The sequence below is a fragment of the Dermacentor variabilis genome, chromosome 3 (genome assembly GCF_050947875.1).
Source record: "Dermacentor variabilis isolate Ectoservices chromosome 3, ASM5094787v1, whole genome shotgun sequence".
Classification (NCBI taxonomy): Eukaryota; Metazoa; Arthropoda; class Arachnida; order Ixodida; family Ixodidae; genus Dermacentor; species Dermacentor variabilis.
In genome coordinates, this window is record NC_134570.1 from 203,689,918 (window position 1) to 203,709,307 (window position 19,390).

The 19,390-nt window shown below is 47.2% G+C and overlaps 1 protein-coding gene across 1 annotated transcript in view; it reads right to left on the bottom strand.

Moving 5' to 3' along the window:
* LOC142574994 (arylsulfatase B-like) overlaps nucleotides 1-19,390 on the bottom strand; it is a 162,639-nt gene that overhangs the window by 57,250 nt on the left and 85,999 nt on the right. The window contains exons 6-7 of the mRNA XM_075683970.1: nucleotides 13,270-13,362; nucleotides 5,481-5,606 (exon numbers count right to left, since the gene is read on the bottom strand). Of these exons, the coding sequence (XP_075540085.1) occupies nucleotides 5,481-5,606; nucleotides 13,270-13,362 (219 nt within the window). The remainder of the gene's footprint in view (nucleotides 1-5,480; nucleotides 5,607-13,269; nucleotides 13,363-19,390) is intronic.

Sequence of the window (19,390 nt, forward strand, 5' to 3'; positions counted from 1 at the left end):
CGAGGAATACGCAAACATGAACGGAATCTTGGGCTGGATTTTTCTCCTCTCTCTCGGTATACTTTGCGTAAATCTGAGAACAGGGCGACGGGGCGCAGGATGAAGAAATAGGTTGCATTGGTCAAAGGGGCAATCAGGAAGCTAACACTCTTTACTTTTTCGTTTGCGTTTCGCAAAAAACACTGATGGAAAACTATACGCGCTAGAATACACACTAGAGACAAATGGCGCCTATAGATCAACCAAAATAATTGTCCTCCAAGGCAACTAGAATAACATACAATGAAGGCTGATCACACTGCTGCCGCAATGCTCGCGCAGCCACCGCGTGGCATAAAACCACAGAAAGGAATCTATTCCTAATACATAAATACACGTCATATGTAATTAGAAAACCATGTGAGCGCTCTGATCGCAAACAGCAGTGCGCGAAGACATAGGAATGACCCCGGCGAGCAGAATCGCCAGCAGTTTCCAACGGGGCGATCTTGATGCGGCCCAATCCACGTCAATCGCAGCGCCTTCACAATATTTTTTGTCGTCGGGCGCCTCATTGCAAAGCTAGTGCTGCTCCGGCCGCTCGTCCCACTCAACCGTATTCTAGTAGATTCTAGCACAAAGTGACCTTGATTCGAAACATTTTTTTCGACTCTACGGAGTCGGGGGAGGGGGGAAAGCGAATGTCACACTGCAGTACAATGAAAATTTCTCAGTGATTCCACGGCAACAAACTGCTCGAGGAACTCACTTACCCTCTGAAGCGTTCGAATACACATCGAGGGCACTTCGTTAATAAAATATTCGCTCTCTAATCGTACTGGCTTGCCATAGAGCGCCGTAATATCTTAAGTCGAAAGGCAGCGCTGTGATGCCCTCTTTTGAGTTGCTGTGTGAAAGAATCTTCTTGAGTTATGTAGTAGGATCTTCTTGAAAGAAAGATCGTTCGACGAATGACATAATAGGAGATTAACTGAGTTGCAGCAAGGTATTGAAAGAAATGTGGAAACGTTTTCTTGAAATACGTTGATTGTTACCGATTGTATTGTGTTATAACTCCTGCTAAGAGACTCAGGAGTATCTGCGAGCTTTTATGTTTGAGTTTGTCGTGAGAAAAGTAAGAAAGGTTTCTTCCACTTGATTTACTAACAATGGAGACTTAGTTAATGAAAAAAGAAATTGTGCACATGCAACTCGCAAGTTGCAGTCTGCGAAGTGCAGCATTCGAGAAGCTTTTAAATAAATGTCATGCAACTGTATAGATTCTTCACGGTGTTTTTCTGATGATGCCTATACGAGGAGTCCCCACCATGTGACCCATGTTACCGCGCACACGTAGAGCCCGCCGACGGGCGCCCTAACGGTGGCGGCCTATTTAAGTGCGCTCGGGAAGGAGGCAGTCGTTCACCCTTGATTTCATTGCCACATGTGCGGGTTTGACGCTACCAATGAATCACCATCGTTCGGCGGGAAACTGCACGACTACACGACTGCTTCGCGTTGTGTTCTAGAGCTGCCGCGGCTTGTAAGCACCGACGTTGTTGGTTCTATGCAGCCTGTTAAATTATCGCACCAGCTGCCACGTATTTCATGTTTTTGTATCCATTCTTGTAGCCACTCATATCTGCCAGAAGGGACATCTCTTGGAAGAGGTTTTCTTTGTGCTGTGTGCGAGACGTAGTATGATGATTCATGTCTTAACATTTATACATCTGTAGAACCAGCTTCGTGACAGAGAACTTGCTATACCTGATTATTCTTATTTGTGCAGTGCTGTTGAACACTACGTATTGATGCAATGAATGTTCACACACTGGAATTATCACAAAAGATGGTTGTTTTACATTTGTGCCCTTTGCTTTCGACTGGTGTTCGATTTTGAATATGCATGCCCCCCTATTCATTAGTGTTTGGAAGTTTAAGGGTTCAATAAAATGTGATGAATTATATTTAAGTGCAAGAGCTTTTTTTAATCTATGACTCCCATCGAAATGCGACTTCCATGGCTGGCGTTTCAATGCCATAGCCACAGTGAAGGTTGAATAAATTGAAGAACAATATTTTTGTCTATACATTTTTTTTCCGTGTATGTAAGTAAAATTTTTAATAAGTTTTTCATTGCAAAAAAGCAATTTGTGGTCGTTTATTGAATAAACCACATATTGTGTATAGTTAAAATGCAGAAATTTGTTCTAAAATCTCCGCGTGATATGTTCTTGCAAGTAGCATGGTATTTAATTACTCATAAAGTTCATAATCACAGCGGATATTGTCATATGGGTTTACACAGTAATATACGCGATCATAACCTTATTAGAACTTATTAGAACCATGTAAGGCATGAATGTGTCTGCGCACTTGATCAGCTGTGAACATGCAAGAACAGCTTGTACTTAAAAAACTCAAAGTTTCACAGGAAGGGATGCAACTGGCTGACTTCACTGCATAGTTTTGATTTGCTTTCCTTTAACGTGTCGTTTTTTACTGTGCTATACACGCAACGACAGGCTGTTCGCCTGCTTTTCGCATTGTTGCACGTGTTTTACATGACGGTGCAGGAGGGTACGTTATCACTGTGCCATTATTGCAAGCGAATAATTTACTGAGTTTACTAGCTGTAGAGCTTTTGCCCTTCAAAGCAAATGTCAGTACAGGTGCAGCAAGGATACAAACTCCGCTACATATTCATTGTTTATTGTTTTCTGTGCAAGAAAAGAGATTCTTCAGAGAAGAGGTGCAACTTAACGTGCATGTAATATCCGAAAGCCAGTTAACGACGCTGTTTATTCAAGCCACGGATTTAATGCTATCGTATAAAATTCATTACGATAGCTACACTTTTGCTCTATCAAATTTAATAAGTGAGGTAAGATAACCTTTCAAGGTGCATCGGGAAATGCACGCTTGAAAAGCAACAGGTATATGCAACTGAACGGTGCCACGTTCAGCACAACGTTGAAACTTCGGTTACTTTGCTGCGTTGTCATTTGCCCTTGCCGAGGTTGAAATTATTTAAGCTGCTTCGTACGCGCGAATTTTGTATGCTGTTCAACAAAAGGAAATTGTGAAGACCCCATAAGGCCATGTCGTCTTGTGGCAACTAGCAAAGGTGTACGAGGCAAACGTGAAAATGCACTTCCTTTGCTGCGTAGCGTGTCACCGAACGCTTATAGATGGGAGAGTGGAATCTGCGGTAAAAGTTTTTTATTCTCCCTTCGCGTACGTGCACGTCTCCGCGCATTGCACTTGTTGAGTTTGGCCCTTAGAGCCGAACAAACCTGAGCTACATAAAAAAGACAGGCGGGTCGTAGAACAGGCAAATACTCACATGCGCCTCCGGTGTCGCTCGCTTCGATGGCATGTCTGGCGTACGCCGCATGCATCTGGTGCATCTGGCGTGTCATTGACTTACCGCTATACGTAACGCAGGAAAAATAAGTCGCGAACTATAGGCTCGTTTATGCGCAAACCTTTGCTAGTTTTTGCAGGAAATGATATAAATGTAGAACTTTGTTAACTTCATTTCACATTCTTTTTTCCCGATGCTCTCGTCAGGTAACGCCTGGCATCAATGCAAGGGTTAGGTATGTCTTGTTCCCGGTTTCCGCCCGGTGCCCGCTTTGGTTGAATGTACTTCTCTACGCTGCTAGTGTTACAAGTTGCCGCTGGTAAAAATGGTGATCCGCGCATACCAGAGCGAGGAGGAGAGCCGCTCGGTACGTTGGTTCGAAGCTAAGATCGTCTTCGCCGATAAGACGGTCTATAGCAAGTCTTCTCGCTTCGAAGGAGACAGCTTGTCAAAATTGATAAAACGATGGCCGTAAGATTGAAGGCTGTTATAGAGCGCCGCTCTCAGGTGCCCGTTCCTGCGGCGAGCGTCTGCGTCCCTAGGCAGCCCTCGTCCTAGCTCGGCGTAACAGAGCGAACAAGCACAGCGAAAGTTGAACGCGAACGCGGAGCGTAGCCGAGGATGAAAGACGCGGGGAAGAATGCGGAGAGGAGAGTGCAGCGGAACTATGAGGAGTAAAGCGGAGGAGGGTATGGCGAACGCGTGAGAAGAAAAGCGCAGTGTGGCTGCGATAGCTACGAGATGGCGCCAGTGTAGCGCGCGTCGTCTGGGAGGTCTGTTCGCAGCGGCGGCTGCTGTGAATTGCGCCCACGCGCCACCCACGCAATGCCTCTCGCGATCTCCAGATTAGCGAGGCAGTCGTGCCGCACTTCTCTCCAGTTGCAACGGGCCGCACGAGACAAGATTTTCCGCGCCAGCCAACATTTCCCGAAATGAAAATACGTTTACAGCTGCGCTCAAATTCGCATTAGGGAGTATCGTAATCGTAGGTGAGTTTTTTACAGTGTAATAAGCACTAAGATGACCGGTGATGACGATGTAAGTCCCAGACGTCGTTGCTAAAACTGCACTTCGTATGGTGGTAGCCAAACGATTTGATCGCGAAATGTGGTTGCCTAAAGCCGGTGTCGGTGGTGGTGATGGTAGCAGTAGTCATCCTGAGTATTTGTGGCTTATCCCCACAGTGAGAGATAATGGAGCTCACTAATTCTAAAATATGGCCTAGAAAACGCTCTGCAGAAGAATAAAAAATGTCCACACGTTTTTCTTGCAACCTCGATGGGTAAAGATACTTTGCATCCTACCCTATGAATAAACATCTGTAGACTGTCCTTTTTAAGCATTCCTCTAATAGACTTAAAGCCTGAGCCGACTGTCATGGTACGACTGGTACCCCTGTCAAGGTACGACTGTCATGCAGTATTACCTACAGTTGCGAAAAACATTGCGCAATTATTTCAGCGGACATGAATTATAGCCTTTATATTTGCGTTCTATCATAATTTGAACGGCTTGCTTTGCAGCCTACAAGGATGTATGAATGATGTATGCAGGCCCGCGTGATATCAAAATTGAAAGCTGGATTAAGGAACTCCTTGTCCATGACCCAACACGTACAACTATCTGTGGGATCGGTCTGTATCTTGGAAGCTTCTAGAACTTTGTATTGTAATGTCCTCGTTCTTTGAGACCTCCACAGCATATGGTGAAAGTCCACTGTAGATGCTGCGGCAGAACTATCTTGAAAGCTCACGGGTACTTCAGGTGTGACCCTGGGGCCTAGGTGACGATACAGTTGCTTTCATTAGGTAGAAGGGATAGATCACCACCAGTACAGATGGGGAACATTGGCCTATTCCTTCCGCTAGACAAACGCGCGAACTTGCTGAGCAAACTTTTTTGACTGAAACTACCCTCTAACACAGTAATAAAATTTACGTATCAGGCTAGCAGCAAAAGATTTAGACGTGCTCGTAGAAAATAATTAACCCTTATTTTTTCCAGGAGAGGTGATGTTGGCGCAGCTTTTTTACCCAGGACCACTGCTGCATGGAATACTCTGCCTGTAGGTGATTTAGAACTATCCTCATATACCCGTTAGTGGTAACGTGGCAAAAGAGAAAAGCGTGCCCACCTTTGACTTGTCCCTGTTGGCGATAATGGATTGGGCTCTTGTCGTGAACAGCGTAGTAGCATACGTGCCATTTTCAGTCGTAAGGGGCTCAGTGTTGTGCCAGAAGTCGAGACCCTGAAGTCCATCCTGGAGCGTCGAAGATAAAATACAAGCATGTCCGCAAATGCTTTGCCTTTCACCACAAATGTTAGAATTTCTACTGTCAACTGCAGTGGCTACAAAAAGAACAGCGCTATCCAGGGAACGGGACAAAACAACGAGGAGCCCTCAGTCACAGCAATGTTACCGTTGTTATGGACACGATAAACATTAATAGCAGTAGGACAGCGCTCTGTTTGCGTGATATTTAATGCGATAGCGTTAAGGAGCCGGTGTCACAGAAAAACGGCACCGGCGTGCTGTGGCCGGAGTCAGACGTCGTTTCGGCAAAAAGATTTTCGAACCACGCACACCGAAGCCTTCCACGTGACGCAAGGAATGGACTGAAGTAATTGAATTTCTCAAGCTAAAATACGTGGAAAAATCGTAAACTACGACTTACAAACAAGCTACAAACATTATAACTCTCGGACTGTAATTTGAACATACGAGAAAACATAATTATGCTATGCGAAAACTCGAACAAACCCCTTTTCAAGCGTTTCTACAGTGCATAGACCGGCGACGGCGTTCGGCATTTGCGCATGCCGGCGCGTAAACATCCCAGAGTCCATGGAACGGCACGCCCGCTTCCTTGAAACACTTCCATATGGCACTCGCCTGGGCTGCATCGCGGCCCATGAAAGAGACCGTGTTTCTGCCAGAAAGCCCGCCTTCATGCATAGCGTTCGCCGCGAGCGTTTCCCGGTAAACATCACGGTTACATATGCTGCAGTTTCCGAGAAGACTGAGAAGCAGTCAGGAATCTTTGAATGCTATCGCGTTCCATTCTCAATGGCGAAGCTTAAGCGTACTCCAAATTTTTTGTAACATCTTTGTCAGGTAGCTCTGTCTTCTTTTTGTAACCGTGAACCACCGGGCGCGTCAGTCATTCCTTGGGTGACGAGGCTTATTGAATTCGTCGAGCGCTAGTCAGAAGCACAGAGGCAGCTAGAATTGTTCAGCTAGACGGGCGACAGGCGATCACGCCTGGCGATGGAACGCCGCAGTGCCGTCCTTCCTTACAATCGCACCCCTGCTGAAGAAGGACCATCCTGCGACCTACGCTACGATGACACGATGGGCTATTAGCGGCTGGCTGGATGGATGGATGCTATGAGCGTCCTCTTTGGAATGGTATGGTGGTTTGCGCCACCAAGCTCTTGTTATTGATATCATACGTTGGTAGGGAAGCATCGCACTGACAAGGACAGGGTGAAGACACACAAGAATACACAACACTCGCTGCACTCGCAACAGTGTTGTGAATTCTTCTGTGTCTTCGCCTTGTCCTTGCCAGTGCGGTGCTTCACCACCAAGTATGATCATTAATCACCAACTAGCCCAACTTTCCCCGTTACCGAATCTTGTTATTATATTACCTAATGTCCTACCTATGTTACATAAGACAAAAGAAAAGGAAAAAGAAACCCCACCATAAATTCTCATAATCAAAGTTTCTGAACCCCTATTGTGAACTTTATTTTTGTACGCCTCCGTGGTTTGTCGTTTCCCTATTTTTCTTCAACCAATTTTCCAATCGCCTCTTACTAATCTCTATTGCGGACATGTTTACTTCTCCCTGCTCTCGCTGAACCTATGGCGTCATGGAGGTCAGAGGTGCCTAAATCGACCGCGGGGCAGATATCTTGACATTCTAGTAAAACACATGCTCCATAGTTTCCCTAGCTTTGCCGGAGCAAGCACATGCCTCTTCTTCCTTGTTGCATCTCGCTTTATAAGTGCGTGTTCTAAGAGATAAAGAGCTTCCCTTTGAGTTATCATAAATTGTTTCTTTCCTGATTTAGTTTTTTCCTCTTAAGTAGTCACTCCATAGCAGGTTTCCTTTCCATTTCCGCCACCCATGAGAGTATCTCAGCATCTGATTTTCCGCTTCACGTTTTTGTTGCCATGTTTCTCATCATACAGGTCGTATACTTGCTGGCAAGCTTCCTAGATCTTTTTTCTGCACTCTGAATAAATGTTTTTTTCCTGTACAAATAGCTGAACACTCTCCCAGCCCATTTGCTTTCTTTGATATTCTTCAGTCGTTCTTCATAATCAATTTTACTTTGAGCTTCTCTCACTTCAAAACTTGTCCAGCTCATATCACCCTGCACAGCCTCATTTGTAGTCTTCCCGTGAGCGCGCAATAATGGATGGAGGGCGAGAGTAGGGTGCCTCGATGCGCGCGCTGAGCGCGCGCATCGATGCACCTTAGGCGAGAGCTCGGAGTGGCGCCCTCTCGCTAGGGACGTCACGGCCAGGGCGCCACTCGCTCCGGCTCGCTCGGCTGCCGCGCGAAATCATTCCTTTCATGTATGCTTTCGGTATGGGTGGCTGGAGCCGTACTTATTGAAATAGATGTCGTCTTCTTTCTGCTGCCATGCCTGTACCACCGTTACTTCTTTAAAAACGCGTGAGTCAAGAAAATTTACGGCTTGGACATCGCAAGCTATATAGCGCTGAAGGAGCCTACTGGTTTGGCAGTGCATATATGCGCCGTGTATGTCCATAAATTTTGTGTAAAGAGAATGACTGAAAATTTAACACACGAAGTTGTGTACGATGCTTTGCTAAATACTTAACATTTCCGCGGTACTTAGCTATGAGAGACATTGCATTTTACAAGGAAGAAAAATCTTCCTATTTCGTGTCGACATGTAACACGCTAAAGACACTGCCCAGCGAAGCTGTGATTATGATTTTTATTACTCTGTTCAGTTGTTCTAGTGAAATCTGGCCCCTTTATCAGTACGTAAAAGAAAGAGTTAGCCGCGGGTTTGGTATGAAAAAGCTTGCTGCTAGTTTCACCACTCTCTGAAACAGGCCCTAATAAAACGAATTGCTCATGGCTGCTAACACGACAGCGCGTGATGTAGCGTATTTACATAGTTAATTCACAAATACCATAGTAGCAATCACCTGAAAGAAAAGTTTTGTGGTTAAGATGGAGAGCCAATCAGTTGCAGGCGATGAAATGTTTCATCGACAATATAGCACACCCCTCACTCAACGGCCGCAACCGACTGTCGCTATGGAGAGGCACGTACTGTTCGCGAAGCCCATCATTTCACTACAACTTCGCACTGAAACCATGAAGCAATTTTTTTACAGCGCCAATTGCAATGCCTAAAGTATACTCGAGGTAGTACAGCGCAGCTTAGGGTTTTTAGAAAAGGAAAATTCAAGCCCCTTCTGGGGCCTCACCGTGTCTCGATCCACCGTTGTTTCGTTATACAAACGGACAAGTATTCGCTTCATCAGTACATAAAAGATAACCTCGCAAACCTTCATAAGGAAGACACCACAAGCCCTAATTATTTCACTTGATTTTTGACCCCCCCCCTAGGAATTCTGATATCTCCAATATGTCCCTTACTACTAATGAATGACGCTTCGGCTTCTTTCTGGCTGAAACCATACGGTCGAAAAGGCATATATCGCTAAAAAAATTGAGCCGAGCAGCCTGTGTCAGTTCGCCAAACAGATTTGTCATGTATATTCCTCAAGCAACGAACACTAGTAAACTGCTCAAGTGAGTTGAAGGTGCAGCATGGGAAAGGGAATATATATTGATACATTCCTTTTCGTATTCTGCAAATAGCTGTAAACCTCAGTTAGCTTTACGTCAAGTTACCGCCACTTAAAATAAACACTTGAAGAACCACCTAATTTTGAGAAGTAGTTAAAGAAGCCTAGTGCTGCTGGCAGAATGTAAAGTGCAGAGTTAGTTAAGTCCTCGTGTTACTGACGACGAGCGTTTCTGTTAATAAATGAAAAAACATCGATATTATACCATAAAATACTCGTCGTGAGCAAAGCTGTTTGAGCCGATTAAAGTTAAGTTAACATTTGTAGATATCAAATATAGTCACGGTTTGTGGCATGCCTGTTGCAGCGCGGCAGGTATGGTATCATAACTGGATTCGTATATGCTATGTTCTTGCGGTTGTCGATCCGCGCATGAAAAACCCAGAGTGAGCTGGTCTGCCTTCCTTCCGATGAAACTGTAACGTCTTTGAGGACTGTATTGTCATCTAATAAATCAGCTCTTTGATTAAATTTTCGCGAACGAAGACGTCGCAAAAATATATTTGACGACTGCCAGAAGTATACAAGCAGACGGAACGAGAGCGAACAAACGAAAACACAGCAGAAAGCGCCCAGACACCGCCCGAACTGCCGCAGACGACTAGCGCGAGTCCGTGCCCCTACGTCACGCGAGCGGCGCTCGCAGCGCCCCTGTAGTTCGTTCTCGGTGCTAATAAGGCTTGAGTCAATCTACGTGAACCATTTCCCTGCCCCGGCGTCGGTGGTCATTTGGGGGCGTCAGTGATTAGACGATGTAGTTGACGGGCGTGGTTCGGGCAATGACGCGATAAGAACCATAAAATCTTGGAAGCAGTTTGGAAGAGAGGCCACGACTCGCAGGTAGGACCCACAGACATTCGAGAGATTCAGGCGGGGAGGTAGGAGCGGGCCGGCAGTCATGACATCGGAGCTTCTGGCGGGATTGGCCTGCGGTACTGGGCGAGTGGGCGAGCTGCCGACATTCTTCGCCACGCTTAGCGGTGGTGGAAACCGCAGTGCACTGTGAAGCACATGGATGATATTGAAAAATTGTGTCGATGGTACAGGAAGGCACACGGCCGTAGAGAACTGAAAAGAAAATGGAGAGAATTCGGTTGTGGCTTGTTTGGCAATGTTCTATGCGTGTGCTACGAACTGTAGAGCAATTGCTCTACAGTTCCAACTGTAGGATCATTCCAACTGTAGGATCATTCCAACTGGGACCTTAAGGTCCCAGTTGGAATGATCCGAGGCGACATACATGGGCAGCCGGTTGCTGACAGTACGGTAGAACCATTCTGCCAAGCCATTTGTCGAGGGTGATAGCCGGTTGTGATGCGACGTATAATGCTGCATTGATGAAGCAGCGACTTGACTACTTCATAAAGAAACACTCACCCTCGGTCATTGAAGAGTTCGACAGAAGCGCCGTGGCGCAGAACGAGGTGATGGAGGATGAAAGAAACGACGTCGTGCGCTGTGGCCACTGGGAGGGCAGCGGTTTTTCATGTCGCGTCAGGTAGTCGACCGCGACTATCGCCGAACGGTTGCCAGCAGCCGTACAGGTGAGGAGACCATATAATTTAATCCCGACACGGTGGAAGGGGCAGACTTGGCATGGAACTGGCTGCAACGGAGTGGCTGAATGAGGAGCCAATTTGCGACTTTGGCAATCACGGCACGAGCAAACGTAGGTGCTTACGTAATTTACATGCTCCGCCAGTAATATAGAAGTCGAAGGCGCATGTAAGTCTTGGACACACCGCCACGGCCACACTGCTGGTCGGCGTGAAATCAAGCGCAGATATAGCTACGAAGTATGCGCGGGACCACTTGAAGCCACTTGCGACCATCGCAATGGCAATTTCGGTGGTGGAGAGGCCCATCTCGAATTGCGAAATGTGGTGTTTGACGGCGGAGCGCACGAGGCATCGGTAGTCCGCCAGAATTCTTCAGAAGGTTCAGAAGAGTGGCTACCCATGGGTCCTTTTGCTGCTCTGAAGCCAAGTCGGTGATGTGCGAAGGTAATAGAGCGGTCGTTAGGGGCGAAACAATGTCGACGTGGGCTGGGATCGCGAACAGGAATGTCGGAATGTTTGCGCCTGGAGTGGTAGACAACCTTAATGTCGCATTCCTGTAAACGTAGGGCCCATCTCGCGACCAGATGGGTCTTTGAGGGACGACAAGCAGCAAAGCGCATGACGTTCAAAAGGTCGACCGTAAAGGTAAGGCCGAACTTGGTAAGAGCCCACACAACGGCTAATTACTCCTTCTCAGTCACAGAGTAGTTGGCATTAGCTTTGGTGAGAGTTCGGCTGGCGTAGGCTACGACGTATTCGCACAAGCCTGGTTTTCGTTGCGCTAGCACTGCACCCACACTGACGCCGCTGGCGTCAGCGTTATTTTCGTAGGAGCATTCGGATGGAGGTGTCGTAAAGTTGGTGGCGAGGTAAGTAGACAACGTAAGGTGGTAAATGCGACGTCACACTTTTCTGACCAGGTAAAAAGGTCATTGGTGCCGGCAAGAAGCTGTATTGGGGGCGCAATGATGTAGCGAAATTTCGTACAAAACGGCGAAAATAGAATTACAGGCCTATGAAGCTAGGGAGTGCCTTATGTCTCGTTGGCTTAGGAAATTCGACCATGTCGTGGAGCTTATAGCGGGATCAGGAAGTACGCGATATTTCAAAACAATATGGCCCAATATAGTTAATTGTGCTGCGTTGAAAAATGGCTTTTTAAGTTAAGCAGCAGATCCGCTTGCGTGAGGCAAGTCAAAACTTGTTTCAAGCGTTACAGGTCTGTCTAGGAGTTGGGCGCAAACACTAGAACATCATCTAAATAAAATAGGCATGTTTGCGACTTCAGGTCACGCAAAATAGTTTCCGTCATCCGTTCAAATTTGGCCGGTGCATTACAAAGAACGAACGGCATGATATTAAATTCATATAAGCCGTCCGGTGTGACAAATGCAGTCTTACAGCGAACAGCCTCGTCCACGGGCACCTGCGGGCATTCAGAGAGAAGATCTAAGGAAGAACAAAAAATGCGCTCCTCCTAAGTAGTCAAGTGCTTCGTCTATGCGCGGCAAAGGATCTACATTCTTCGCCTGGTCTTATTCAAACGGCGATGATCGACGCAAAATTGCATGGAACCATCTTTCATTATCTAGAACGATTTGGGATGGCCATGGATTACTTAATGCCTGAATAGCGCCGAGAGGTAGCGTGTGGGTCACCTGGTCATCAATAACCCGCCTCTGTGTGTCCGAAACCCGGTATGGTCGCTGCCGCAGAGGAACATGAGAGCCAGTGTCAATAGTGTGGCAGACAGCTTTCGTTCGATCCATAGAAGTACTGTGGCAATCAAATGAAGCTTTGAAGTGATGAAGAATACGGAGAAGATCGTCGCGCTGCGTCTTAGTAACGTTACAGTCGATGGATGCGGGAAAGGTGTGCAGTGAATAACTCGAAAGCACAGGGTCTACTGCGCCAGTGTAAGCTTCAGGTGGATGGGTCTCCGTGCGTGTTGAGAGGGAAGTACACCACCCGCCGTAGTTGCTCAGGGGCTATGGTGTTGGGCTGCTGAGCACGAGGTCGCGGGATCGAATCCCGGCCACGGTGGCCGCATTTCGATGGGGGCGAAATGCAAAAATTTAGATTTAGGTGCACGTTAAAGAACCCGAGGTGGTCGAAATTTCCGGAGTCCTCCAATACGGCGTGCCTCATAATCAAAAAGTGGTCTTGGCACGTAAAACCCCATAATTTAATTTAAGTACACCGTGCTGAGCATGACTAAGGCACTCGTGGCGTAACGAATGAAGCGGGAGTGACTTCGGGCTAGACAAACACATCGAGTGACACATCGATTCGTCCGATGGGCTCATAGAATCGAAAGGCGGATCCGATGAAACACGGCGTTGAAATTATCTTGGCGGGTGGTTTAAAGATCGCTGCGAGAGGCATCCGGCGAAGGCAGAAAGGCGCCACTTGGCCAGCCATTCCGCAGAAGTAACAAATCGGCCGCTTGTCTGGTGTGCGCCATTGGTTTCGCACGCGGGGGATACTGTGGCACTAACTGGGCGGGAGACGCTGGTCGCGGCGGTGTCCGTGTAGGTGCTTGAAACGCGGCACGGGTCGGCGTTGCGGGCACGGTACCGAGCTGCGAATAGCTGGGTGGGACAGCAACAGGAGTGTTGTGAAAGGCAAGGGGAATACACTCAGTTATTTGTTCCTGGATGACGTGCTGCAACATGACGTCAAGGAAGAGAAGGGCGTCTTCTGCGTGGGAGACTCTAATGAAAGTTGGCGGGCGACTTTTTTGCGGCAAAACTATTTGATCTGCATCATCACTGAAAAGCGTAGGGCAGCAACAGTCACGACAGGGAGAGCCTACCAGCGAATTGCACGTGGCGACCGTTGCTTGCACCAGTCATTGTAGCTCCGGCAAAGAATCACACTTTATACGCAGTGTATGGGGTTCTTTGCCAACAGCATCTGAAAGGCATCAACCCCCTTTAAAATATGCCTGATCTTGTCGCTTTGTGCCATTGTCGCATCGACACGATTGCAGATATCCATGACAACCTCGATAGAACCTGTGAATGTCTCACGGCTCTGACGCGCTCTTTCTCACAAACGTTGCTAGGCGCGAAGCTTGCGGACTGCAAGCCGCCCAAGCACTTCTGTAAAGCTAGTCGTGAACGCCACCCAAGTCGATAGGTCAGGTTCGTGGTTGCGGTGCCAGAAGTTGACAACGTCGCTCAGATAGAATTTGACGTTGTCCACTTTTGCAGCCTCGCCTCACGTGTGGTTGCTCACCCTTTCATAGGAGGCGAGCCAGTACTTCACTTTATGGTCTCCTATCTCTCTGGAAAGCGGCAGGTTCGCGCTGAGGCGATGCACCCGACCACGCCACGGCAGGCAGAGGTGTCGTTGGACGCAGTGAAAGGTCTTGCGTCACGACGGGAATGTATAGCAGAGTCCTGCTTTGAAGTTGCAGGTTTCCAGGCGTATGCAGCACCTCCACCAATGTGACGAAGTTTATTGGAGTCCTCGAGCGATAGCCAGAAACACAGCGGCAGCAACGATAGCTCAGCTGGACGAGCAAACCGCCAGGGCGACACGCTATGGTGCCGGCGCTTTCTAGCATGCCGATCTTCTGGCTACGCGACAAGCAATATATCTGTCTGGTGCCGTCTGGTGCCGAGCTCCGAAACAATCGAGAGTTTTCAAATAGGGCCCCCAAGAGTTTGGGGCCCTAAAGAGCTTTGCGGGAGGTAGCATTGGGTAACGCCGGAGTGAAGAGTTTTAGAATAGGGCTTTGCGTTTACGGATAGCGTCTTGCGCTTTGCAGCTACAATACGGCGTGAGAGAAAAGCTATTATAAATACTAAAATAAAATATACAATTTTATGACATGAACAGTAATCTTGACTTTCCTTTTTTTGGCGTTTAATTACAATGTAGCAGTTATTTTATTAGCAGCAAGCAACTGATGCTTAGTTTTGAGTAAACAACTTTACGTGCCTTCAGCAGCCAAGTTAAGTCGTGTTAGGCCTACGAGCCACAAAATTGACAATCGAAGTCGAAACCAGGGGCGCCTAATGAATCAATCTTCATTGCACATGTTAACTGAAAGAAAGTGATTACCGCAATCGTTTCTTATAGCTTACGAACTTCACAAACTGCCACGAACCGAGCCCAGTTTTTTTGCTAGGCTAGAGCCGTCACTTCGATGGGTGCTGGCATGTTTGTTGACGCAAAGCTTGTAGGGTAGCGTTTGGGGCTCCCGCTAAACCAGTGAAATATTGTGCCCGATGCAAAACCAAACGCAGTTTGCGTGTCGCGCAGTTGCTTCGACGCTATTTCTTTGGGGCCTCAAAACTTTTCGGGCCTCTATTCTAAAACTCTTTCATAAGAAACCCGTGCCAATTACTCCGCATTCTGTTACGCGAGGAATACGCAAACATGAACGGAATGTTGGGCTTGATTTTTCTCCTCTCTCTCGGTATACCTTGTGTAAATCTGAGAACAAGGCGACGGGGCGCAGGATGAAGCAATAGGTTGCGTTTGTCAAAGGGGCAATCAGGAAGCTAACAGTCTTTACTTTTTCGTTTGCGTTTCGCAAAAAACACTGATGGAAAACTATACGCGCTAGAATACACACTAGAGACAAATGGCGCATATAGATCAACCAAAATAATTGTCCTCCAAGGCAACTAGAATAACATACAATGAAAGCTGATCACACTGCTGCCGCAATGCTCGCGCAGCCACCGCGTGGCATAAAACCACAGAAAGGAATCTATTCCTAATACATAAATACACGTCATATGTAATTAGAAAACCATGTGAGCGCTCTGATCGCAAACAGCAGTGCGCTAAGACATAGGAATGACCCCGGCGAGCAGAATCGCCAGCAGTTTCCAACGGGGCGATCTTGATGCGGCCCAATCCACGTCGATCGCAGCGCCTTCACAATATTTTTTGTCGTCGGGCGCCTCATTGCAGAGCTAGCGCTGCTCCGGCCGCTCGTCCCACTCAACCGTATTCTAGTACATTCTAGCACAAAGTGACCTTGATAAGAAACTTTTTTTCGACTCTACGGAGTCGGGGGAGGGGGGAAAGCGAATGTGACGCTGCAGAACAATGAAAATTTCTCAGTGATTCCACGGCAACAAACTGCTCGAGGAACTCACTTACCCTCTGAAGCGTTCGAATACACATCGAGGGCACTTCGTTAATAAAATATTCTCTCTCTAATCGTACTGGCTTGCCATAGAGCGCCGTAATATCTTAAGTCCAAAGGCAGCGCTGTGATGCCTTCTTTTGAGTTGCTGTGTGAAGGAATGTTCTTGAGCTATGTAGTAGGATCTTTTTGAAAGAAATTAAGATCGTTCGACGAATGACATAATAGGAGATTAACTGAGTTGCGGCAAGGTATTGAAAGAAATGTGGAAACGTTTTCTTGAAATACGTTGATTGTTACCGATTGTATTGTGTTATAACTCCTGCTAAGAGACTATGGAGTATCTGCGAGCTTTTATGTTTGAGTTTGTCGTGAGAAAAGTAAGAAAGGCTTCTTCCACTTGATTTACTAAGAATGGAGACTTAGTTAATGAAAAAAGAAATTTTGCATATCCAACTCGCATGTTGGAGTCTGCGAAGTGCAGCATTCGGGAAGCTTTTAAATAAATGTCATGCAACTGTATAGATTCTTCACGGTGTTTTTCTGATGATGCCTATACGAGGAGTCCCCACCATGTGACCCATGTGACCGCGCACACGTAGAGCCCGCCGACGGGCGCCCTAACGGTAGCGGCCTATTTAAGTGCGCTCGGGAAGGAGGTAGTCGTTCACCCTTGATTTCATTGCGACATGTGCGGGTTTGACGCTAGCAATGAATCACCACCGTTCGGCGGGAAACTGCACGACTACACGACTGCTTCGCGTTGTGGGCTAAAGCTGCCGCGGCTTGTAAGCACCGACGTTGTTGGTTCTATGCAGCCTGTTAATTATCGCACCAGCTGCCACGTATTTCATGTTTTTGTATCCATTTTATGCGCGGCTTCGCTGAAGTTGAATTGCTGCTTGTTGTTTCACGCGTTACTTTCGATTTTTTTTTTAGTACCAGGTTCTCGTTTTACCGTAGCACACCCTACCAGGTTCTCGTCTCGTCTCTTTTGTATCAGAGTTAAATCACACTTTGCTTTATCAGAATAAGAAGAGGTAAGCGCTTCATTAGCAGCGTGATTTTTTTGCCAGTCGACATCTTCGATATTGGGGTTGCCTAAAAAATGTTTTAGAACAGAGGTAGCTCTAGGTGACGATTGCTGTTAGCTTCTGCATGTGGTGCTGCCGTTCGATTTCAACTAAAATATTCACGTCATACTTGCGAAGTCGATAAATCTTGATACTGTGTGAGCAGACTTACCACACAGAGTTCTTTTATCAGAGCCGAATGCCTGTTCTGTGTGCATTTTGTAGTCACAAAGGACTAAATCCTGCACCTGCCGCCAGCGCACATCTACACTGGCCGGCGCAGCTCCGCCGTTCAATATGTCGTGTGTCTTTTCTCTTCAGTAGCATTTGAAAAATGATACTCCGATTTTGGCGAGACTTAAGCTGTCTACGTTTCAAAGCACGTCATTAGGATAATTTCAAATTGAGAAGACTCTAGCGGGAATAGGATTTCGCCGACGTACGTAGTGGCATTGCATCGGCGGTGCAGCACGATCTCGCGCTTGCATGCACCAGTGCTTTTGGCGAATTCATTCACGATGGTAAGAATATTCATTAGTAGTTTCATATTGGCTCTTCATGAGACGATTTTGGGGCGGTTATTCTGCGATGTGACGTGTATTAAGCGCTAGCAATATCACCACAATGTGTGCCGCCATTGGGATTGCAAAGTCGTTTGAGATATGAGTCTACACTAAACCCGTGCACTTGTTACTGAGGCATAGAAAGAATAAGTTGACAACGGTAGAAAAAAGAATAGTAGATATATTGCATTAGCCAACAAAATAAGATCTCTACTTGAGACGAGCTCTACTTTGTAACTGGGCTTATCTGTTACGCTTGTCTGCGGGACGCACCTGCACGTATGCGGTCTGGGTTGTCCCCAACTCCGGCAACATCGCCTACATGTCAGCTTAATAGAGGTCAGCGCATTCCCTGCAGCTGTCACCGCAGAAGCAGCAGTCTAGCATCCGAACAACGGAGAATTCGCAGCTGCGAACTTCAGCCATCCTTACTGAAAAGAGTTGTCGTCTGTTACTGCTTCCTACCGTTCTTTCGAAAGCACTGGCTAGGTGGCTGCCAGCGGTGCCTCTACATAGGGTGCCTCGGTGCCACGCTTCTTCGTACAGGGGGGTAGTGACACGTCTAGTTGCGCCGCCATATTGTGTCGGAACATGTAAAGGCGCGCTATGGCGTGCAACGGGAATTTAAGTTCTGTGCTCGCTGAAAGTGTAAAAATTTCTAATTTTCGCAGTTTTTACAATGACGTGCATTGCAATATTTACATCTCACCTTAAATATGGAGGTTCAACGCTTAGAGTAAAGCAACACTAGAATGAGCTTCCATCCCAGCACATAACTACTCGTTTTTGCCATGATCCCGTGGCAAAAACGACAAAAAAATCGTTTTAAACACAAAGTTGACGCACATGCTGTACACTAAAGCTTTTAGAAGTTGTCCATCAAAAAGATGGACGCAAGCTTTTAGCGTAAAGCTTTAGCTGCATCATGCCATGAAAATATACAGGATAGAACAAGGGGAATAAATACGGCAGCATTACCAGTAGCTGAAGGTATTGTATTATTCGAGATACAAATCATGCGTGTTCAAGGTAAGAATGATAAAAAAGCACGTAGTCGGAAACAGTCTTACATTAGTAGCGACAAAGTATGCGAGTTGTGGCGACACACTCCGCGCACATTTCTGCGCACCCTCCGTCTTATTATCATCTGGCCCAGCATAACACAGCTGCACGCTGGACTGCATGGTCGATAAAACATAGCGCCACCGCCACGTCACCCGAGGTATGCGTCACCGACGGTGGCTATAAAAACACGCTGCCTGGCTGAGGAAGACCGCCTTCTACCTTCCGCTACTGGAACGAACGTAGCGTTGGTATGCCCGTCCGCTGCCATCGTTAGTCGAATAAAGAAGCTTTACGTTTTTATGTTGGGATTCGTCCTTCGGCAGACGCGACATCCCACATCTGGTGACCCGGACAACGAACAAGAACGCATCGCCATGGACGAACAAGACGCTCTTCAACGACAGCTGGAACTTCTCAACAGACAGCTTCACGCGCAGCAAGAGGTGATCCAGAAGCAAGAGCAACAGCTTCAGGAACGACACCGGTCCACTATCACCGGCAAACCGGTCCACTATCAAAGCTTACGGCTCGCTCCGCCTGCACGTCCAGCTTAAAAACCTTCGCCGTGACCTTCATTGGAGTTTTGTCATCGCCGACGTCACAGAGCCAATTATCGGCTCAGACTTTTTGGCGCACTACAACCTCCTTCCGGACTGCTGCCACGACCGTCTCATCGACGCGACAACGGGACATTCTGCGCCAGGACAGCGAATAACTACCCACCAGCCAAGCATCAAAGTACTCAGTGTCGAACATAATTCACCGTACCACGCCATCCTCGCCGAATTTCCCGGTTTAACGCGCCCCA